General features: G+C 42.4%; 1 protein-coding gene across 4 annotated transcripts in view; it reads left to right on the top strand.

Annotated features, from left to right (window-relative positions):
- The window catches only part of ARHGAP26 (Rho GTPase activating protein 26), a 427067-nt gene that overhangs the window by 122506 nt on the left and 283742 nt on the right, over nt 1-20819 (top strand). For all 4 annotated transcript variants that reach the window (XM_040453965.1, XM_040453947.1, XM_040453975.1 and 1 more), the window contains exons 6-9: nt 1346-1456; nt 9671-9775; nt 11477-11606; nt 15495-15595. In XM_040453965.1, coding sequence (XP_040309899.1) covers nt 1346-1456; nt 9671-9775; nt 11477-11606; nt 15495-15595 — 447 coding nt within the window. The remainder of the gene's footprint in view (nt 1-1345; nt 1457-9670; nt 9776-11476; nt 11607-15494; nt 15596-20819) is intronic.

Below are 20819 nucleotides of genomic sequence, written 5' to 3'. Positions count from 1 at the left end.
ATGAAGGGAATTTCTTTTTGTGCATGATGGTTGAATGAATGAATGATTTGCCACATTCTTTAGATAGAAAGATAGCAGTGTCATATTTGGTGTAATGGGTGATATGTCCCCAGTTTCCTCTGCAGGGATCTTGACAAAGAAACACTGGAAGAGGTATTTCTTTGGGGGCTTTGTCTGTCTCTGTGAAGTATGTTACAGAATGGTTTCTCACCCCTTCACTTCTAAAGAAGGCAGATGATTGTTTCCCACTACCAGGATATTCATTTTTATTAAAAAATCTTAAGGAGCGCCTGGGTGGCTCAGTAGGTTAAGTGTCCAGCTCTTGATTTCGGCTCAGGGGCACGATCTCACAGTTTGTGAGTTTGAGCCCCAGTTGGGCTCTGTGCTCACAGTGCGTAGCCTGCTTGGGATTCTCTGTCCCCCTCCGTCTGCCCTCCCCCTGCTCGTGCGTACTCTCTCTAAAAAATAAGGGGATAAAATTTAAAAAAATACTAATATTTTTTGTCATTGAGATGTGCATTCACTGTAACAGTGAGGTGGCATAGCAATAGTGTGGAAATGTTATGAACTTCACAGTGATAGTTGAGGTACTTAATAGCATCTTGTTATTCTACCCAGGCTCATTTTCGCCCCTGCTGTCTATATCCTGCATCAGTGGTTTGATTGTATCCATGTGTGGGCCTATGCAGCACCCCCTCTGCATGGACGGGGAAAGGAGGCTTAGATGGAATAGTGTGTAATTACTCTGCTGAAGTAAACTGACAGTTCGTCCCTTGACAAACAAGAAAATAGGTGAAACTCATGTGGAAATGTCCTTTCCTAAAGGCCCCTGCCCTCTAACAGCTGGTTTTGTTCATTCCTAATGGGATGGGGAGAACCCTGCAGGTTTTCTTTTTTTCTCCTTAAAAATCTATCTTCTTTAGAACCCAGATCTGCCCCTGGGTGTGGGGAGACGGTACAGCCTCCTAGTTTAAAGATGATCAAGGGTCTTGGAGGCAGATCCACAAGCAGAAAAATCCCAACTCTGCCCTGTACTGGCTGCTTCAGGTTCCTTAATGTTAGCAGACATCATTTTCCTCCTGTCACTTAGAGGTAATGAGAATATCTTCTTTTTAGGAATTGGATGAGGATTAAGTCACTATAGTGAATGAGGAGCGAATAATGTCACGTAATATATGTATACCTAAGGACATGGTGCCTAGGACATTGTCACTAGTCTTAGGTCTGTTTCATGCTGTCTGAATTGTGTATAAAAACCATCTCCAAGGAATTTTGTGGCCTGCTTGCTGAATGCTCTCCTTGCGTAGTGACTTGACTTTCCTCTTAAATTCTGTCTTGTTTGCAGGCAGACAGCCAAGTGGACTTGGTCCGGCAGCATTTCTATGAAGTATCCCTGGAGTATGTCTTCAAGGTGCAGGAAGTCCAAGAGAGAAAGATGTTTGAATTCGTGGAGCCGGTAAGTAGATGCTCAGGGTTTAATGGTATACCCAGACTTTGACCTCCAGCCCTCATTCCACTGCCTAGATTACAAAATGCTCTAAGTTGCTGATGAAGAGGTTGATCAGCCCTGGTACTGTGCCTTCTGCTAAGTCACAGTGCTTTGTCAGTCTGTCTACCCTGGACTGTCCCCTGTGGCCATTCTTGGGCAAACTGAGCAGAAGTGATAGTGCTTCCTCTGGCCCTGCTGTGTTGGGCTAATTGGTTTCTAGGTGGAAGTAGGGCAGGGGGAGGAGTGTTCATCTTGCCCAACAGTAGTGATTACACCTTAACTTTCCACCCTCCCACCCCCTTCCTTTCTCTCTCAAATAATCCAAATGTAGTAGTTGCCCAAGGAAAAAGGGGAATGTACATGATACTTTCCTCTTTTTGTCTGCAGAGTTCAAAGCCCCTCCACGCTCCTTCCGTGCATTAAAAGGTACTATATAAAGTGATTTCTCACTGTAGTTGGTTATAACCGAGTAGCAGGGAGAGAAAGGTTGTAGTGTGCAAACCAGTCTGGCTTTAGTTGAGGCCACCTTAGCATGGGTGTGGCTTTGTGCAGTGGTAGTGCTGCCCTGCCCTTGTGTTGCACTCAGAATGCACAGTACAAAAGTGTCATGGAAACCCTGAGAGAACACGTGAGCCTCGATTTCAAACTCGTGCAGACCTTGCATTTTTCACTAAAAATGCAGCCTCTGATTTAGACCCAAGCCTGGAGTCTCTATAGAAGGAAGACTCTTACCTACCTAGATTTCAGAAAGTGATTTTCTTAAGCAAACCATAAAACTATAAGAAACGGAGAGAAAATAACCACTTGTTTTAGTAAAGAGTGTTCTGTGCTCCATTTCTAATTCATAAAATTTTGGGATGCTTTTTAGGGATGTGAACTTGGTAATAGTTTTATCAGACTCTGGTGGCTTTGGAATCTGATACTTAGATTTTTTTTTTTTAACGGTATTGGAACTAGGATTTTGAGCTTTCCTTCTCAGCCACCTCATCTGGCAAATTCTTCTTTTTAAAAAATAATTATTTTTGCAAGAGCGCAAGTGGGGAAAGGGCAGAAAGAGGGGGACAGAGGATCCAAAGTGGGCTCTGCACTGATAGACTGACAGCAGTGAGCCTGATGTGAAACTCGAACTCCCGAACTGTGAGATCATGATCTGAGCAAAATCAGACACTCAAGTGACTGAGCCACCCAGGCACCCCTGGCAAATTCTTTAATATCCTTAATTACCTCCGTCTTCTTATGTGAATATTGGAAACTTGAGAGCCAGCTTCCTGTCTAGTAGTGGTCTCTATCACGGTCTCCTGTCAAAATCCCCTTGTTTTTGCAGTCTGTGTCGTGGGGGAGGCCATCCTACAGAGAAAATGAGCTTATTGATTTCCTTGCTTAGGACACAGAGGTGTTAAAGCCAGCTTTTCAGGGAAAGGTTTACTGAAGCCTATTTCCTGTGGTCTGGGCAGGCATTCAAATGCTGTCACAGAATTAGCATTGGGTGTTTTTTAATTGATTTTACCAGAATTTCTAGAGGAAAACAACAGTGATTGTAATAGTCCTTAGGTGCACAATGATACTATTCTACAATTGCTTGCTTTTTTAAAAAATAATTTTTTTTTTTTAACATTTATTTATTTTTGAGACAGAGAGAGACAGAGCATGAACAGGAGAGGGGCAGAGAGAGAGGGAGACACAGAATCTGAAACAGGCTCCAGGCTCTGAGCTGTCAGCACAGAGCCCGACGCGGGGCTCGAACTCACGGACCGTGAGATCATGACCTGAGCCAAAGTCGGACGCTTAACCTACCGAGCAACCCAGGCTCCCCGACAATTGCTTGCTTTTGATGTCTTAGGTTTTAATTGGCTTATTTTACTTCTTTGAGGTGTTTTTGTTGTTCTTGTTGTCCCCTTGTATCTCCCAGTAGGTGTTCCTCGTGAATCAGATACTGTGTCTGTAAGCTTTTGCTGGGTAACAACACATAACCTCTTGGAGCAGTAGACATTGATTTCTCATGAATGTGTGGGTTTCAGCCCAGCTAAGGCTGGACTTGGCCTGATGACTGCTGATCTAGGTGGGCTTTCCTCTTCCTCCTCCTCCTCTTCCTTTTCCTTTTCCTTTTCCTCTTTTTTTTTCTTTTTTTTTTTAAAGAAACCTGCAAGGAACAATCCTTCTAGTTCCTGACTCCCATTTGTAGTATATCCATATCTTGAGTGTTTGAGAGGCAGTAAAACATCACTGGTAAGGCCTCCAGAGCCAGACTGCTTAAACTGAAATCTCAGCCCAGCCATTCTAGCTGTGTGTTCTTGGGTTACTTAGTTCTCTGAGCCTTAGTTTCCTCATCTGCAAAAGGAGTAAAATAATACCACCTATCCTATAAAGATGTTAAGAGGAATCAGCTTCCTCATGTATGATGCTTAGAATGGAGCTAACCTAAATGGCACCCAGGTAGCAATTACTTTTTTATTCTAAGATAGAGGAATATCTAAGCTTCAGTCACCCAGGGTCTCCTCCGATGAGCGCATGCGACAAGTGCCAATATTAACAGGGCCTGCCTGTTTGAATCTAAAAAGTGTTGGTGAATCTGAAAGCGTTTACCTCCTGAATACCAGGGAAATGGCTGAAGACGCTGCTGCTGTGTCTGAGGAGTTCAAAGCCTCATTTGGGAAGCAAGATGGATGTAGTAGAGAGGTCGCCAAGGTAGCAAGCAGTGCAGTAGCAGGTTGGACAGGAGGGAGGATATGAGGAAGTGCCCGAGGGATGTAAAGAGTGGAAAACCTTTGCGGTTTGCAGATGTTTCGTAGGCCGTGCACTGAGGCACCTGGAGAGCTAATAAGCAACGATTTCTGGCCCCTTATTAGAATGAAGAGAAAGTGATAGAAACTTGCCCAAAGTGAAATTAAATGAGTGGTTGAGAGGCTGGATGTCGAATTCGCATGTTCACTCCTTTTACAGAAGTTCTCGTTTCTCGACCCACCAGTTTATGGGCTGGTCAGTGCTTCAGGAGCTATGGATAGTGGGAGAGATTGATCAAAACACCACCGATTAGATCAGTGGTTGTCAAAGTCTTCGAAATGCAGACTCTCGGGCTCTAGCCGAGACCCCAAAATTGGGGGGGGGGCCCAGTAATCCCTATTTCACCAACCCTCTATGGCGATTGTGTCACACATTTAAGTTTGAACCCCTGGCTGAGATTGTACAGAAGACCATGAAATAACAATTGAGGATTAGGTCAAACTGTGTCGTACACTAAGAATCACTTCACCCCCATATGGCCGTCCAACCCTTATACTATCTCTGAGGGTAGGTAATAGCTGCTTTATATCTGTTTTCAGATGGGGAAATGGAAGCACATTTATTCCCTAAGGTGACATCTGCTACCTGGCAGAACTGGAATGGTCCGGTTGTTAGTCTGTACCAAACAGTATTTGATTGCTTACAGGTGGAAAGGAAACCAGCAGGAAATTTACTGAACTAAATTGCTGGGGCACCTGGTGTGGATATTCATATTTTGCGTTGGTTGTAGTCAGGGTTGTAGTTGGTTTCCAGCCTTTCAAGGGACCTCTGTGCATATTGACTATGTTCATTTGTTTCTTACAAAGTAACTTCAAGTACTAGGATGTTATTGACCTTCAGAAAAAGAAGCAAATTTGAGTATTCCAAAGAAGAAAATTCAGACTTCTGGGATCTAAACCATATTTTCTTGTGTGTGCCCTAGAAGCCTGTATTTTCTTATTGAAGTACTAAATGTTCTGGAGATTTTGGGTTGCAGATAATGACCTACTCCCTTCTTGAGGATGAAGCCACATTCCCTGAGTTTTCATAATGGAAAGTAATCTAGTGCTGAGGAGAGCTCATTCCCTGCATTCATCAGGCACTGCATCTTCTGAGATGTATCTTGTAAATACTTTTTGGTGCTGTACCTTCCTGCCCTTGGTCTTCTGCCCCAGTGCAGGTCTTCATTTTCCCTTTGATTTGTTGGATCCTTTCTTGGGCTTCCCCCTTCCCCAGTCGGATCTGGACACTGACACTACAGTGCATCTCGTAACACATCAGTCTGAGTATATCTGTCTTGCTGAACAGGCATCCTGTCAGCATGCCTGTGCTGAGTTCTCATAGTTGTAGAGGCTCGAAGTCCAAGATCAAGGTGTCAGCAGGGCCATGCTCCCTCTGAAACCTGTAGGAAAATGATTTTTCCTTCCTTCTAGCTTCTGGTAGTTTGCTGGCAGTATTCGTCATTCCTTGCTGTAAAGGTGCTCTAAAGGTGTCTTCTCTCTGTGTGTTTCTCTGTCCGAATACTGTATCCCCTTTCTTTTTTTTTTTTTTTTTTTTTTAAATTTTTTTTCAACGTTTATTTATTTTTGGGACAGAGAGAGACAGAGCATGAACGGGGGAGGGGCAGAGAGAGAGGGAGACACAGAATTGGAAACAGGCTCCAGGCTCTGAGCCATCAGCCCAGAGCCTGACGCGGGGCTCGAACTCACAGACCGCGAGATTGTGACCTGGCTGAAGTCGGACGCTTAACCGACTGCGCCACCCAGGCGCCCCTACTGTATCCCCTTTCTATGAGGACACCGTTCATTTTATATCAGGGCCTACTGGCTAACATTAACTTGATTACCTTCATAAAGACTAGTTCCAAATAAAATCACATTCTGAGCTACTGGGGTTAGGACTTTAACATAATTTTGTTTTTTTGTTGGGGTAGGGGAACACAATTCAGCCTATAACAATAGCTTTGTTGTATGAATGGAAACCATCTAAATTTAGCAGATAGTCCGGAATGATGCAGCTGTCACTAAATGAAGCAGTTACATTTTTACTTACTTAAAAAATACATATAGCTTATGTTGTCTGGTAGGAAATAGAAATAGATTTTTCTTACTTTCTGAGGAAAACAAGGACGGGGGAAGGAGGCAGAGGGAGGTGGAGAAGGTTTTTCTTTGGTATTTCCTTTGTCATGCTGTGATTTTGCATTGCTGACTGTTCAGGGGAGAGTCTGTGTGGATGTGCTGCTTCTCTGCCAGCCAAGGTGGGGCTCCAAGGAGCTTGTCTCCTGTGGGTTTGAGTACAAGAATTCCTTTGAGGCAGACAGATGATCCCATCTCTGGGGTCTTTCTGTGGGTCTCGCCCGCCCACTGGGAAGTGGTCTTTCATTTCCCACTGGGTGATAGATTCAAAGGTTCATGCATTGTGTGGGGAGGGGATGTCAGAAGGTGGGGGTGGGGTGGGGAAGAGATATGTTGCCAGGGGAGGAGGGAAGTGGGCCAAAGTTAACAATATCTATGGAATCATTTCCCATCGACGAATGGACAATGAAGCATGACACCAAAGGAAGTGAGAACCAAAATAAATACTAGTAACTTTCTGCCTTTGGAGCACTTGTGTGCACATCCAGGTGGTGTGTTTGTGAGCTTCTGGAGTGTGTTTAATTACATTTGGCATGAGAGGCCCTGTTGACTTTAAGTGGAAGATAAATCAGAGTTAATAGGAGGAATGACTTTAGAATTAGCTGCTTATCTTCTGCATTACTCTCCAGGAGGCGATGGTTCAGTGCCTTGGAAAATTGATGGGTGGAGCATTCAATGACAGGTGGGGTGGGGGAGTGGGGGAAGGAAGAGATCAGAAAAAACAGTTTTCATTGTGAACACTGACACTAGGTTTGGCTTAAGAGCTCCTTCTTTATTACTGGAGCCTTCCAGGAGAAAAATCATGAGCTTTCCTCCCCAAAATGTATTTTATATAGAGTGAGATCAAAAGCTTCTATCATCTTTGAAGAAAAGAATTCATTATTAGTCTTTGGTGATTCTGTGTGGTGTACCACCCTTTAATTGATTTATGTTAGTGATCTATATATGGTGTCACTACATAGTTTTTGAAACAGAGGACCCAGCTGGGCCTGCTTCTCAACCTCCCATGAGGATCTAAGGGGATAGTTGCTCTGGGGATAATAGGGGTGGGAAGTCAGGATTTCTTAATATTAAAAGCTGGATTTTGCCTTACTTCACAGTACAGAGCTCTTTGATAAAGTGGGCTGGTCATGTGGCTTAGTCTAAAGATTGTTCTTTCCTTTGAACTAAGGGAGAGTAGCACATACCTTAGTGCTTACCATGGGCTGAATTTTCTTTGCGAACATTATTAGTGCTGCCTCTCAGAAGAGTAGAGGAGTAGAGGTAGGTGAAAAAAAAAATGAGATTATGTTTAATTACTAAAGGTATGTTAGTTTAGGGACTGGAAAATTAAACAATGTAAAGCAAAGCAACTTTATCTTTCTTATATTTATTTAAATCTAAGTTAACATATAGTATAATAATGATTTCAGGAATAGAATTTAGTGATTCATCACTTACCTACACTACCCAGTGCTCATCCCAACAAGTTCCCCTCATTAATGTCCTTTGCTTGTTTAGCCCACCCCCCACCCAACACCCCTCCAGCAATCCTCAGTTTCTTCTGTGTTTAAGAGTCTCTTATGTCTCCCTCTTTGTTTGTATCTTATTTTTCATTTTCTTCCCCTATGTTCATCTGTTTTGTTTCTTAAATTCCACATATGATTGAAATCATATGATATGTGTCTTTCTCTGACTATCTCATTTAGCATAATACCCTCTAGTTCCATTCATGTTGTTGCAAATGGCAAGATTTCATTCTTTTTCATTGTTGAGTAGTATTCCTATATATATACATATACACACACATACATATATATATACATACATATATACATACATATATACATATACATGTATATATATACACACATATACACCACATCTTCTTGATCCATTCATAGGTCAGTGGGCATTTCCATAATTTGGCTATTGTTGATAATGCTGTGTTGCTATAAACATTGGGGTGCATGTGCTCCTCTGAATCAGCATTTTTGTGTCCTTTGGATAAATTCCTAGTAGTGCAATTGCTGGGTTGTAGGGTAGTTCTATTTGTAATTTTTTGAGGAACTTCAATACCGTTTTCCAGAGTGGCTGCACCACTTTGTATTCCCACCAACAGTGCAAGAGGGTTCCTCTTTCCTTGCATTCTCACATCCTTGCCAACATCTGTTTAAAGCAGCTGTATCTTTATGTAACATGTATTGGAGGCAGGTCAGTGAAATCAGAGTGGACCACTCAGACCACAGGGATGGTCCCCAAATGCAGTATGACTGAGCTTGTAACAAAGTAAAGTTGTGGTTCTTTTAAACCTTGTTTAGACTTTTATTACAGTCCTTTCTTCTGATTGAGGTTTGGTACTGAGGCAGGATGTGTAGAGTTTGGGAAGGGGCAAGGGAAACCTAACAACAGTAGGTTTGCATGTAGGTTCTGGGAGGAAGCATGGCATGAACATTTGTTGAGGCTGAAAAAGTAAAGACTGGCAGAGCTCAGGGTGGGGATCTTAGTAGTTTTAAGTGTATGAAGGTGTATTATGAGAATCATGCTGAACAGATGTTTTCATTCTTCATTTAACACAAGACTAAATAGTGAATGGACTTACTACGTTTTAGCTTAGGGGGATTTAAAGGAGAATTTAGGGGAGCCATCATAACTGAAAATGTGGAAACATGGGAATATTTTAATTACGGCATCCATAGTGTTTACCTGCTTAAAGGAAAGCACAGAAGCACACTTGAGCTGAAGCCTGCTCTGGGTGATTTTTTTTTTTTTTTTAACTTTGACTGTTACACTGCAGGTTTGGGACATACAGCTTCCTTGTCTTCCCTCTTTGTTGGCTCTCAGTATAACCATACTTTCCTGCATGGTACCCTGATACTACAGATGTATTTGAAGGAGACTGAGTTGCACTTGGAGACTGGTCTTCAGTTTCTGAAGAAGTGATTTTCTTAGAAAGTGCTGAGGCTCAGAGTATGAGCTTGGATGTTGGTGCCAGGTGAATCTGGTTTCAAATCCTGATTGTTACTTAAGATTTTGGAGCGAGTTATTTAATGTTTCTGAACTTGCTTTCTCAATATTAAAATGGAGACAACAATAGTACTCAACTTCTAGGTCTTTATGAGCATTTAGTGAGGGCAGGCATAAGATGTTACAGTGTCGGGCATGCGAGTAGCTAGCACTCATTAAATGATAGGCATTTTTATTACTTTATTCGAGGCTTTCAAACCAAGGTTGGGAATTCGGATAAAGCTACATAATCTCTCTTTAGCGTGCTGATGTGACCTCTGCCCTCCTTCCTTCCTTACAGCTACTGGCGTTCTTGCAAGGACTCTTCACTTTCTATCACCATGGTTATGAACTGGCCAAGGACTTCGGTGACTTCAAGACGCAGTTGACCATTAGCATACAGAACGTGAGTGGCCAAGGGGCAGGCTTCCTTTCCCTGGTTCGGGGAAGGAAAGAACAAAGTATGGGTCTGGTTGCGTAGAGATCCCTTACGTGGATTAGAATGCATGAGGAACATGGGTCTTGCCTGGGTTCAAAGGGCAGGTGGGGCAGACATTTCTCGGGTGCTTGGTGGCCCCAGGTTAGAGCATCATCCTTTTTTCTGTTATTTCTAAGCACTATTTATGTTCTCGGAAGTCCTGCTATTTTTGTTTTAAATCTGTAGCACCAGGATCAGGATTTCCTTTAGCAGTGGAAGGCCCAGCCTCCCTTCTGTGCATCTAGCTGCCTGGCCACAAGAACCTTGGAGTGTGTTCAGGGGATGGGGGTGGGGCATACATGCTGGCCTCCAACTCAAAGGATGTACTCTTGTTCAGCTTTCAGTAAGGCTGACAGGAAATCCAAGTCAGAGCTGTTGACTCCCAGTCTCCTTCCCCAGATTTTAACCAGCAGGACCTTTTGATGCTCCGAATCCTGCTAAGGGCCCTTTGGTTAGCAGTGAGCTGGCTCAAGCCCCTTCTTCGCCGTATGACTGGCTGTGTTAGTCTGTATGTTGTCTTTGTCTCTAGATGATCCTGTGTAGCAAAGAAACCCAAGTGTGTCCTTGCGGGTTGTATTGCATGGGTTTAGAAGCCTGGAGCCTTTTCCCCTATGGTTCTCTTTGTTGTTTTGGAAAACAGGAAGTGGCAGAGTCACAGACAAGGTTTCACAAAGCATGGCTTCCCCTTAGGCCACCTTCCTCCTCCGAAGGTAGACTCTGAAGTGGAGGTTTACCTGCGGCAGGTTTATAGGGGAGCAGGGTTAGCAGAATCACCTGGGAGAGAGAGGGCAGCAGACCCCTCCAGGAGAAATTGAGCTATGAGGCCTCAGTCAATGCCCTGGGGCACCCTGGCGCTGGCATGGACCTTCAGAGTGTGGGGAAAAAAAGAAAGGGTGCCAGGCTTGGGACCCCTTCCCCCTTTGCCCCTAGCCTTGACTAGTGCTGGGGTGCAGATTACCTTGAGTGAAGCAGCTCCCTTTTCAGGAGGGGACCATCTATGAACCATTAGCAAGTAATATTCCCTATAGCTGGAGAAGTAAGTTCTTCTGTCTTGAAGGGGACTGTGAAGACCATTTCCTGTGAGCCACTTGAATCAGAATCCCTTGGGATGCTTATTTATTTTTTTTTAATTTTTTAAACTTTTTATTTATTTTTGAAATAGACAATGTGAGTGGAGGAGGAGCAGAGAAAGGGAGACACAGAATCTGAAGGCTCTGAACTGTCAGCACAGATGCTGATGCGGGGCTCGAACTCACAAACCGTGAGATCTTGACCTGAGCCAAAGTCGGACGCTTAACCGGCTGAGCCACCCAGGCACCCCTGGATGCTTATTTAAAATGCACATTTCTGGGTCCAGAGGTACTAAATTAATCTTTAGGGGTGAGGCCTGGACATTTGCATTTTCTCCATATTTTCCAGGTGATTTTGATGGTCTTGAGCATTTGAGAGTCATTCTGGTATAGGACTTTAAGGTCAATGGGTATTTCTCGAAAGTATTTGCCTAATTCCTAGGCGGCTGACTGTTACCTGGTTTTCGATCTGAAGGCTCACTAGGTTGATGTTTTGAATTGTTATGGTTGGGAATAAGGTTTCATTTCTTTGATGTGAATAAAATTCCTTTCATCCTAGACAAGAAACCGCTTCGAAGGTACCAGGTCAGAAGTGGAATCACTGATGAAAAAGATGAAGGAGAATCCCCTTGAGCACAAGACCATCAGTCCCTACACCATGGAAGGGTACCTGTATGTTCAGGAGAAACGTGAGTGCCAGTGATGAACCATAGCTTGGGTTACACTCACGCCTTTTAGCCAGGATGTGGAGGGTGTACCTAGTAGTGCCTGGCCTAGAGCAGTGGTTCTGTAATTATAGATTTGGGTGAATGAAGGTAGCTTATAGTTGGGCTTTTTAAGGAAGAGATGTTCATAAGGTCTTGTCCACCTCCAAATGCTGTGTTCTTTGTTCTTTATTACTGGGAATTCCTTTGGGGACCTGGAATTCAGTGAGGCCCTGTGATGGTTTTTTTTTTTTCTCCGTAGTGTCAAGCTTGAGGTCTCTGCACACTTAGCATGGGTTTATCATCACACGTTTGGCATAGAGGCTTTGGAATGGCCTTGTATGCTAGACCTTATTTTCTATCAGCTGTCCTATCTTTGGGTTGGATTTAATATGGAGTGATTTTGTTTACTTCAAGATTGGTTTCAGCAAGGACCACATAGTCATGACTTAGGCCCTCTCCTTCCTCTCTTCAACTGCTGTCATCTCAGCACTGAAATTTTATGAAAAGTAGAAACACAAGCTTACTCCAAGAGGTAGGAAGAGAAATCCATTGTCCTGCCGATGAGATGTCAAGGAAAGAAATGCCAGGTGCTGCTAATCCAGACTTTTCTGTGATGCCTCACAAACTCCTGCACTAGGCCTAGGGAGAGGCTTTTTTGACAGGGCTATGCTTTGAGGGTAGCACTTTCAGACTTAGCTTACAAAGTGGTAGAGATGAGAGAAGGTGTTTTTTTTTTTTTTTCTTCAATGGATAGTTACCTAGTCTGCCCTACTTTTTCAGTTGAGCATGTTACTCCTTTCAGAGATTTGCTGGTTTTGTGCTCTTTACTGCCCTTCTGTTGTCTGAGTGCGAAGCAACTGTCTTTACTCCTAGAAGCTTCCTGATGGAACAGAACACTTGATTTCATTGATTATTTTAGTCAGTGATTCCTCAAAAATTTCCTTGGGCTTCAAATTGTTGCCTGGCCATAGTGGGGGCAGTCGTGGGGTTTGAGGTTGGAGGCGTTGGCCGTCATGAGGGTTTTATTACAGGGATGAGCTTGTTGAGGTTTTAACAGATGGAGGGTACTGTAGTGGGGTTTTGTGTAGGCCTCAATGTAAGGTGATAGCTTTTTTGCCCAATGAGGAGATCCATCCCAAAAAGTTTAAGGTCATCTTGAATATGTGTCCACTTGTAATAATTTATTAATACTGTTCCCCTATATATATGAATTTGGCATTCTCACATTTGTTACCCAATTTTATTCAAACACCTCACATGCTTTTTGAAACATGAATGTCTTCATTAGAGCTAGATTTTAATTCTCTAACACATTAGTCCAGAGCATACCAATGGGATACAGCTGTTTTCATTTGCAAGTTTTGGTAACTTACCACTTAGAAATTTGAAACTTAGAGAAAAATTACAAGAAGAGTATAAAGAAACCCCATATGCCCTTTATCCATATGCATGAATTTTTACCTTTTTCCCACAGTTCTCTCTTTCTTTTTCTTTGTGGGTATGTGTACACGTGTCACAGTCAGAGACACACATTTCTGTTTTTTCTGAACCTTTTGAGAACAGGTTGCATAGCTCATGCTCCTTTACTTTAGAGTACACTTTTTAAAAATAAGGATTTTATTTTATGTAGCCACAGTATAGTTGCCATGTCCAGCAGTTAACAGTGATAAGATATTTAATGCAAATGATAGTTCATATTCCAATTTTGTCAGTTGTCCCTGACATTAGCCCTTTTAAAGCATTTTCTTTTCCTTCTGTGTAGATACGATTTTGTACTGCACTTACTTGTGACCATTTTAGACTCCTTTATTCTGTAACAAGTGCCTCAGCTTTTCTTTGTCTTTCATGACATTGACATTTTTGAAGAATATAGGCCAGTTCTTTTCTAGAATTTTCTTTGCTGTGGGTTTGTCTGTTTCCCGATAATTAGATTCAGGTTAGGTGTCCCTTGTCAAATGGTGTTCTTCTCTGGGTCCCACATCCAGGGGCACAGGATGGCCATCTGCCCCTCAGTGGTGATGTTGTTTTTGGTCACTCAGTCAAGGTATTATTTGGTTTATCCACTATACAGTCACTATTTTTCCCTCGTAGCTAATTAACAGTCTATGGGGAGACCCTTCTCCTCCTCAAACTTTGCCCTCTGTAGACTTAGCATCTGTCGGCAATTCTTGCCTACATGATTGTTACTATGTTGGTTGCAAAGTGGTGATTTCTCAGCTCTGGCACTCTCTCCACATTTATTGGTTGCCATTTTGTACTATAAGCAAGTGACTCCCTCCGTGTCTCATTCTCTCCTTTCCTTTCCCATCCATCTGTCCATCTTTTTTAAAAAAATGTTGTTTTTTTTAATGTTTGTTTATTTTTGAGAGAGACAGAGACAGAGCACGGGTGGGGGAGGGGCAGAGAGAGAAGGAGGCACAGAATTTGAAACAGCCTCCAGGCTCTGAACTGTCAGCACAGAGCCTGACGCGGGCTTGAACTCAGGAGCTGCGAGATCATGACCTGAGCCGAAGTCAGACACTTAACTGACTGAGCCACCCAAGTGCCCCTTTAAAAAAAATTTTTTTTAAATGTATGTTTATTTACTTAGAGCACGTGAGTGTGGGAGGGGCAGAGAGAAAGAGAGAGAGAATCCTAAGCAGACGTCACAGTGTCAGTGTGGAGCCCGACATGGGGCTTAATCCTATGAATGTGAAATCATGACCTGAGCTGAAATCAAGAGTTGGATGCTCAACCTCCTGATCCACCCAGGTGCCCCTAGCCATCTTTCTATTGTCAGAATGGACTTAAGGATTTCTCGTCTATTCAGTAGGCTAAATCCATTACTGGCCTTACTTGCTTGGATGCTCAAAGTGTTTCTAAGATAGAGCGCCTTTGGAATCTTTGTGTTGTGCTATCACTGGATTTTTTCTCTAAGCCACAAAAATAAATGACAATGGTTGGTATTTTTGTCTTTGATGCTTCAATGTAGGCGCTTACTATATTGCTTTTTATTTTTTAGTTTACTAATTGACATTTCACACTTGAAATGGGCGCTGATACTCTAAAAAATAATTACTAAATCTTTGTTAAATCTCATGTTATTCTTTTAAACGAAAAACAACCCATTTCTGCTCTGTGATCTCCAGGAGCCTGTCAGGCTAGTGTTGACTGAGGACCTTGGAGGCTAATAATGCTAATTATGCCTTCTTCCTCTAATAATATTTTTAATTAAAAATAAAGTAATTGGCTGACCACCAGGGAAAATCGAGGACTGTCAGGATTTGACTGTGAGGCATGTCTGTCTTTCCTGAGGGACAGTATTGAGGGACAGACCTCTCACATTACTTTGGGGTATTTATAGTCCCTCCCATTTACATCTCTGTGTCAGAGTTGGCCTGTCTGCTTGAGTTCTGCTAAAGTACAAATGAGGGGTTTGGCAGTAGGTCAGAATCCATGTATGTCTTTGCAGAGACTCGCAGAGCAGCTGTGGGAAGCATGAAGTCGTCATAGCAGATGGGGACAGTGACAGGCACTCTGAGGAGCTCTTCTGTTCTTTCCTCAGTCATCTTAATCCTGTCAAGAGAAAGGAAATGTCAAGTGGAGATTAATGATGGGAAAGTGAATTAATTTCCCCAGGGAACCTCTCCTTCCCTTATATTTTAAGACTCATTGGATGCAGCATTTAGTGGGAAACGGTCTTCCTTGGCCCCTGGGGAAAGCCCTGGGTCATTTCCAGTTCCAGCCTGTAGGATCAGATTTCTTCCTCTTCCAGTATATTGCCCCTAGAAACAGTTGAAGGGGAGATGAGCATTGTGGGTTATGGGTTGTGTGTGTTTCCAGTATGCACTGGACACATGGAGACGCTTCATGGGAAATGTTACCTTGCAGGGCACTTTGGAACTTCTTGGGTGAAGCACTACTGTACCTATCAACGGGATTCCAAACAAATCACCATGGTACCATTTGACCAAAAGTCAGGAGGAAAGGGGGTAAGTTCATTTTTTTAATTTCATGCTTGATTTGCTTGGCTAACATAGGTTGATTATAATGCTAGTGTTAAGTAACATCTTCGATACTGCACTGTAATTGTCTTTTTTAAAAAAATTTCTAATTGAAGTATAATGTATAGTGTTAAATTAGTTTTGGGTACGTAATGTAATGATTTAACAGTTCTATATATTACTCAGTGCTCATCACAATAACTGTACTCTTAACCCCCCTTATTCCACCCATGTCCCCACTACCCTCCCCTCTGGTAACCACCAGTCCTTCATATTTAAGAGTCTGCTTTTTTGTCCATCTTTTTTTTAATTTTCTTTGTTTGTTCATTTGTCTCTTAAATGGCACATGGGAATGAAATCCTATGGTCTTTGTCTTATTCTGTCTGACTTACTTCACTTAGCATTATAGCCTCTAGATCTATCCATGTTGTGGCCAGTGGGAAGATCTCATTCTTTTTCATGGCTGAGTAATATTCCTGTCTCTCTCTGTCTATCTGTCTGTCTGTCTACCTACCTACCTATCTATCTCTCACATCTTCTGTAGCCATGTGTCTATCAATTGGTTGCTTCCATATTTTGGTTATTGTAAATAATACTGCAGAAAGTAGGTGTATGTATCTTTTTGTATTTTGTATCGGTATTTGTTTTCTTTGGGTAAATACCCAGTAGTGGAATTGCTAGATCATATGGTAACTCTACTTTTAGTTTTGTGAGGAAATGTCCATACTGTTTTCCACAGTGCCTATAGTAATTTGCATTCCCACCAGCAGTGCACAGGGGTTCCTTTTTCTCCACATTCTCACCAACCATTGTAATTTCTTGTCTTTTTTTTTACCTTAGTCATTCTGAGAGGTGTGAGGTGATAGGTAATTGTGGTTTTGATTTGTATTTCCCTGATGATTAGCGATGTTGAGCATCTCTACATGTGTCTGCTACCCATTTGTGTGTCTTGTTTGGAAAGAGTATTTGTTTGGGTCTTCTGCCCATTTTTCAGTAAGATTGTTTATTTTGTGTTGAGTTACAGAAGTTCTTCAAATATTTTGGATATTAGCCCCCTATCAGTTACATGATTTGCAGATACTTTCCCCCATTCAGTAGGTTGCCTTATTTTGTTGGTGGTTTTCTTTGCTGTGCAAAGGCTTTTTATTGTGTTATAGTCCCAATAGTTTAATTTTCCTTCTATTACTCCTGCTTGAGGAGACATAGAAAAATGTTTCTGTGGCACATGACGAAGAAATTAGTGCCTATGTTTTCTTCTAGAAATTTCATGGTTTCCTGTCTCACATTTAGGTCTTTAATTCATTTTGAGTTTATTTTTATGTATGGTGGAAGAAAGTGGTCCCATTTCTTTTGCATGTAGCTGTCCAGTTCTCCCAGCACCATTTGTTGAAGAGACTGTGTTTTCCCCATCGTATATTCTTGCCTCCTTTGTTGTAGATTACTTGATCATATAGGTGTGGGTTTATTTCTGACCTCTGTAAATCTTGTTCCATTGATCCATAATGTCTCTTTTTGTGCCTGTACCATACTGTTTTGATTACTGCAGCTTTGTAGTATATCTTGAAATTGGAGATTGTGATAGCTCAAACTTTGTTCCTTTTTCTTACCATTGCTTTGCGGTAATTTTCTTAATTTTTTACATAATAGTTCCAGGAGGAATGGTACCCTAGACGGTAATTAAAGCAAGACGATTATTTTTAGCTTTAAGTTCTATTAGGAACAGAAACTAAGAAAGATTCTTGTATTTCATATGCATTCAGTATTAAGTATGTCAAATGTGTTTGGAGGCTAAAAATTCTTGGATGGGTTTGTCCTGTGAAGCTCATGGATATCGCTCTTACCTGATACAAAGAGAGCTGCCAGTTGGTGGGTGTGAGTGTTGCAATTATCTGTTGCTGTGGAGCAGATGACCAAAAAATTTAGCAACTCTTAAAACTACACGAGTCATTTTAGTATTTCTCACAGATTCTGTGGGTCAGGAATTGGGCTCAGGGTTTCTCAGGTGGTTTTAATCAGATGGTTGGGGCTGGAACAGTGAGGGTTTGAAGCTGCTGAAGGCTGGTCAGCCATGGCTCTCTTCCTTTCTTCTGATCTCCTTCTTCCTCCCCTTCTCTGTTTCCCTCCTGCTCTGGATAGTCTCAGGGCCTGTCCATCTGGTCTCTCCATGGGAGATAGTTTGGGTTTCCTCACAGCTTGGTGGCCTCAGGGCAGCTCAAGGTGTCAAGTGGGAATATTCCAGCACGAAAGCTGAGACCCCATGTAGCCTCAGAAGTCATATAGCCTTCCTTTTTCTCTGTTGGTTGAAGCAGTCACAGAAGCCCCCCCCAAGCCCACTCACTTTAACTGGGGGAGGATGCAGAGTCACACCCTGTGACGTGAGGCTCCTGTGGCAGAGAGATACTCTTGGAGCTGGCTCTGGTCCTCACATGCCCTACAGTCACTGCTGTGGAGCTCTCTGCTGTGCTCCGGCCTTTGTTCTTTCCTCCCAGCTTGCTCACTGCAGCCTGAATGCATTTCCTCTTCCGGTGATCCATTTTTTTCTCTGGCTGCTCTTAATGTCTTCTGTTTTTTCCTTTTGGTATTGGACATTTCATTATCATGGTCTTATGTGTGACTTTTTCCCCCATTCTGTTGTACTTGGGAATTTGGGGCCTTTCTGTATTTGGGGATTGGTGTCTTTCAGTAACTTTGAGAAATTCATATCAATTATCACTTCGAATTTTGCCTCCTCCCCATATCTCCTTCTGGACATAACTCCTTTGGGAGATAGCTAAATTTTTTTTTTTTTTAATTTTTTTTTTTCAACGTTTTTATTTTTATTTTTGGGACAGAGAGAGACAGAGCATGAACGGGCGAGGGGCAGAGAGAGAGGGAGACACAGAATCGGAAACAGGCTCCAGGCTCTGAGCCATCAGCCCAGAGCCCGACGCGGGGCTCGAACTCACGGACCGCGAGATCGTGACCTGGCTGAAGTCGGACACTTAACCGACTGTGCCACCCAGGCGCCCCATTATTTTTAAAACAAGTATTTATATTTTTCATCTGTTCGAATCTTCAGACTCCATTTAGCATAACTTCTCTGTTTCTGTAGTTTAAGTAATTTTTAAGCTGTTTCCAATATATTGATAAATGAGTCTTCGGTAATAAGCATGCCATCTCTGGTCCTCTTTGTGGTTCATTATGGTACCATGTGTTGGGTGTGTGTGGGGGGGGTGGGGCGGGGGGTGCTTTACAGAGACCAAGAGAACCCATCTTTGAAATTGGACTGCCAGGCTCAGTAACATTAGATGCATTTGTCAAGAGTGTTAGTCACTCTGCCAGGCTGCCTTCTTGCTGTCTACCACTTTGAATTTTTCTTCCTGGCTTTCTTTTACTTGGGCCACAATACAGGAATTTATCAACATCTCTTTTTCTTCTATGTATTATAGCAAAAAAAAAAACCAAACCCCAAGCCCTATTAATGTTTCCAGTCAGGGGTAGAGTACTCTCAGGAAAACAACATCGTTCAAATAGAGAAACATAAAGAAATGATAGAATCGGAAGTGATAGTAGGCACCAGTCATTACTTGTGCCCTAGTTTTCATGCAATGGAAATAGAGTTAGACTCACTTTCTTGGGTTGAGCCATGTTCCTTTTCTAATTCTGTCTTTCTAGAAATGAGCTTCACTCAATTATTCTCTCTCAGTCTTTATTTTGGGGCCTTTTACCTTGTGCTTTTCTAAAGCTTAAAAGAAGAACTAACTCCCTCGTGTTTGGTCTTATCCCACTTGAAAGTGAACCTAGAGGCCAGTAATGGTAGATGTTTGGGACTCCTAAGTCTTTTTTTTTTTTTTTTTAATTTTTTTTTAAACATTTATTTATTTTTGAGACAGAGAGAGAGAACATGAATAGGGGAGGGTCAGAGGAAGAGAGAGACATAGAATCTGAAACAGGCTCCAGGCTCTGAACTGTCAGCACAGAGCCCGACGCGGGGCTCGAACCCACAGACCGCGAGATCATGACCTGAGCTGAAGTCGGACGCTTACCGACTGAGCCACCCAGGCACCCCTGGACTCCTAAGTCTTTAGTGAGGTAATAGTAAACACCTCACTGGGTTGTTAAGAAGTTTATGTGAATTGCTACATAAACTCTTGGAACAGATCTTGACACGTGATGAGTTCTGTATTAGGGGGTTGATATTACAGTAATTATTTTTCCTAATCATTCCTTAAGTTTATTTTACATTTTTCTGAGTCCTTGTATTGTCCTGTATTATCCTGTTTGATCCAGTTTTCTCCTTCATAAAGGAGGAAATGGCGGTCCAGAAGAGAAAATGATTTATAAAGCCATACAAGTCCTGAGGTACAGAGCCAATACTCAGACACTGATTCTGGAGTCTGCATCTCTTGAGTCAGAGTGGCTGCTGCTAATATTAGTAATAATCATAATCATAATCATAGAAAAAAATAAATAAAACAGTAGCTTTCCATGATGTCACTCTATTTCCTCAGCTTTAGGGTAGAGGGAATATGAAGACTGGCTGTCTAGAGGTGATCGCATCTCCATTTGTACAGGAGAATCATGTGGCATCTTCCATATATGTGTTTGTACAAAGCTCTCTTAGGAGGTGGAGGCAGACTTAAAATGGATAATGTGGTGTTTGTTTTTGTTTTCGTTTTTTTCCTAACGGGCTTTTTTATTCCCCTTTCTTCACTTTGCTGTCCATTTTATTTGCATTATTTTTCTTTAAAAGTCCCTGCTTTTTTCTTAGTTTTAGGCCACTAGATGTTCCATCTTCTTGGAGACCAGACCCTCTGTGTGGTGAAACAGAAGTCTCCTGTATCGTAGCCTCTGAGATGAGGCCGCTCTCCGTGTGAGGTTTGGGGCAGCCCAGAGCTGACCTTGTCCATTCCCTTGCTTGAACCCCCTCATTATTTTTCCTGTGCTCTCAGGATCAGGACCACAATCTGCATAATGTGGCTTTTGATTCCTTTACACTCTTTCTCATGCCGCTTTGCCTCTCACTCTGGGATTCAGCCATACTGCCTAGCTTTAAATTCCTCCCAGGCCCATGGACCCTGACCACAGGCCTTTACATCCGCTATTCTCTATTCCCAAAGTAGATAGTAGATGGAAGGCTTGTGACTTTCCATAAACTGTCTCTTGCTAGGTATTCTGTGTTTTATGTGGTATTGTGATACTAGAGGGTGGTTAAGTTTTACCATATGCAGTC

This window comes from Herpailurus yagouaroundi, unplaced genomic scaffold (assembly GCF_014898765.1).
Source record: "Herpailurus yagouaroundi ecotype Mexico unplaced genomic scaffold, PumYag 29, whole genome shotgun sequence".
Lineage (NCBI taxonomy): Eukaryota > Metazoa > Chordata > Mammalia > Carnivora > Felidae > Herpailurus > Herpailurus yagouaroundi.
This window is presented reverse-complemented; position numbering and strand designations above follow the sequence as displayed.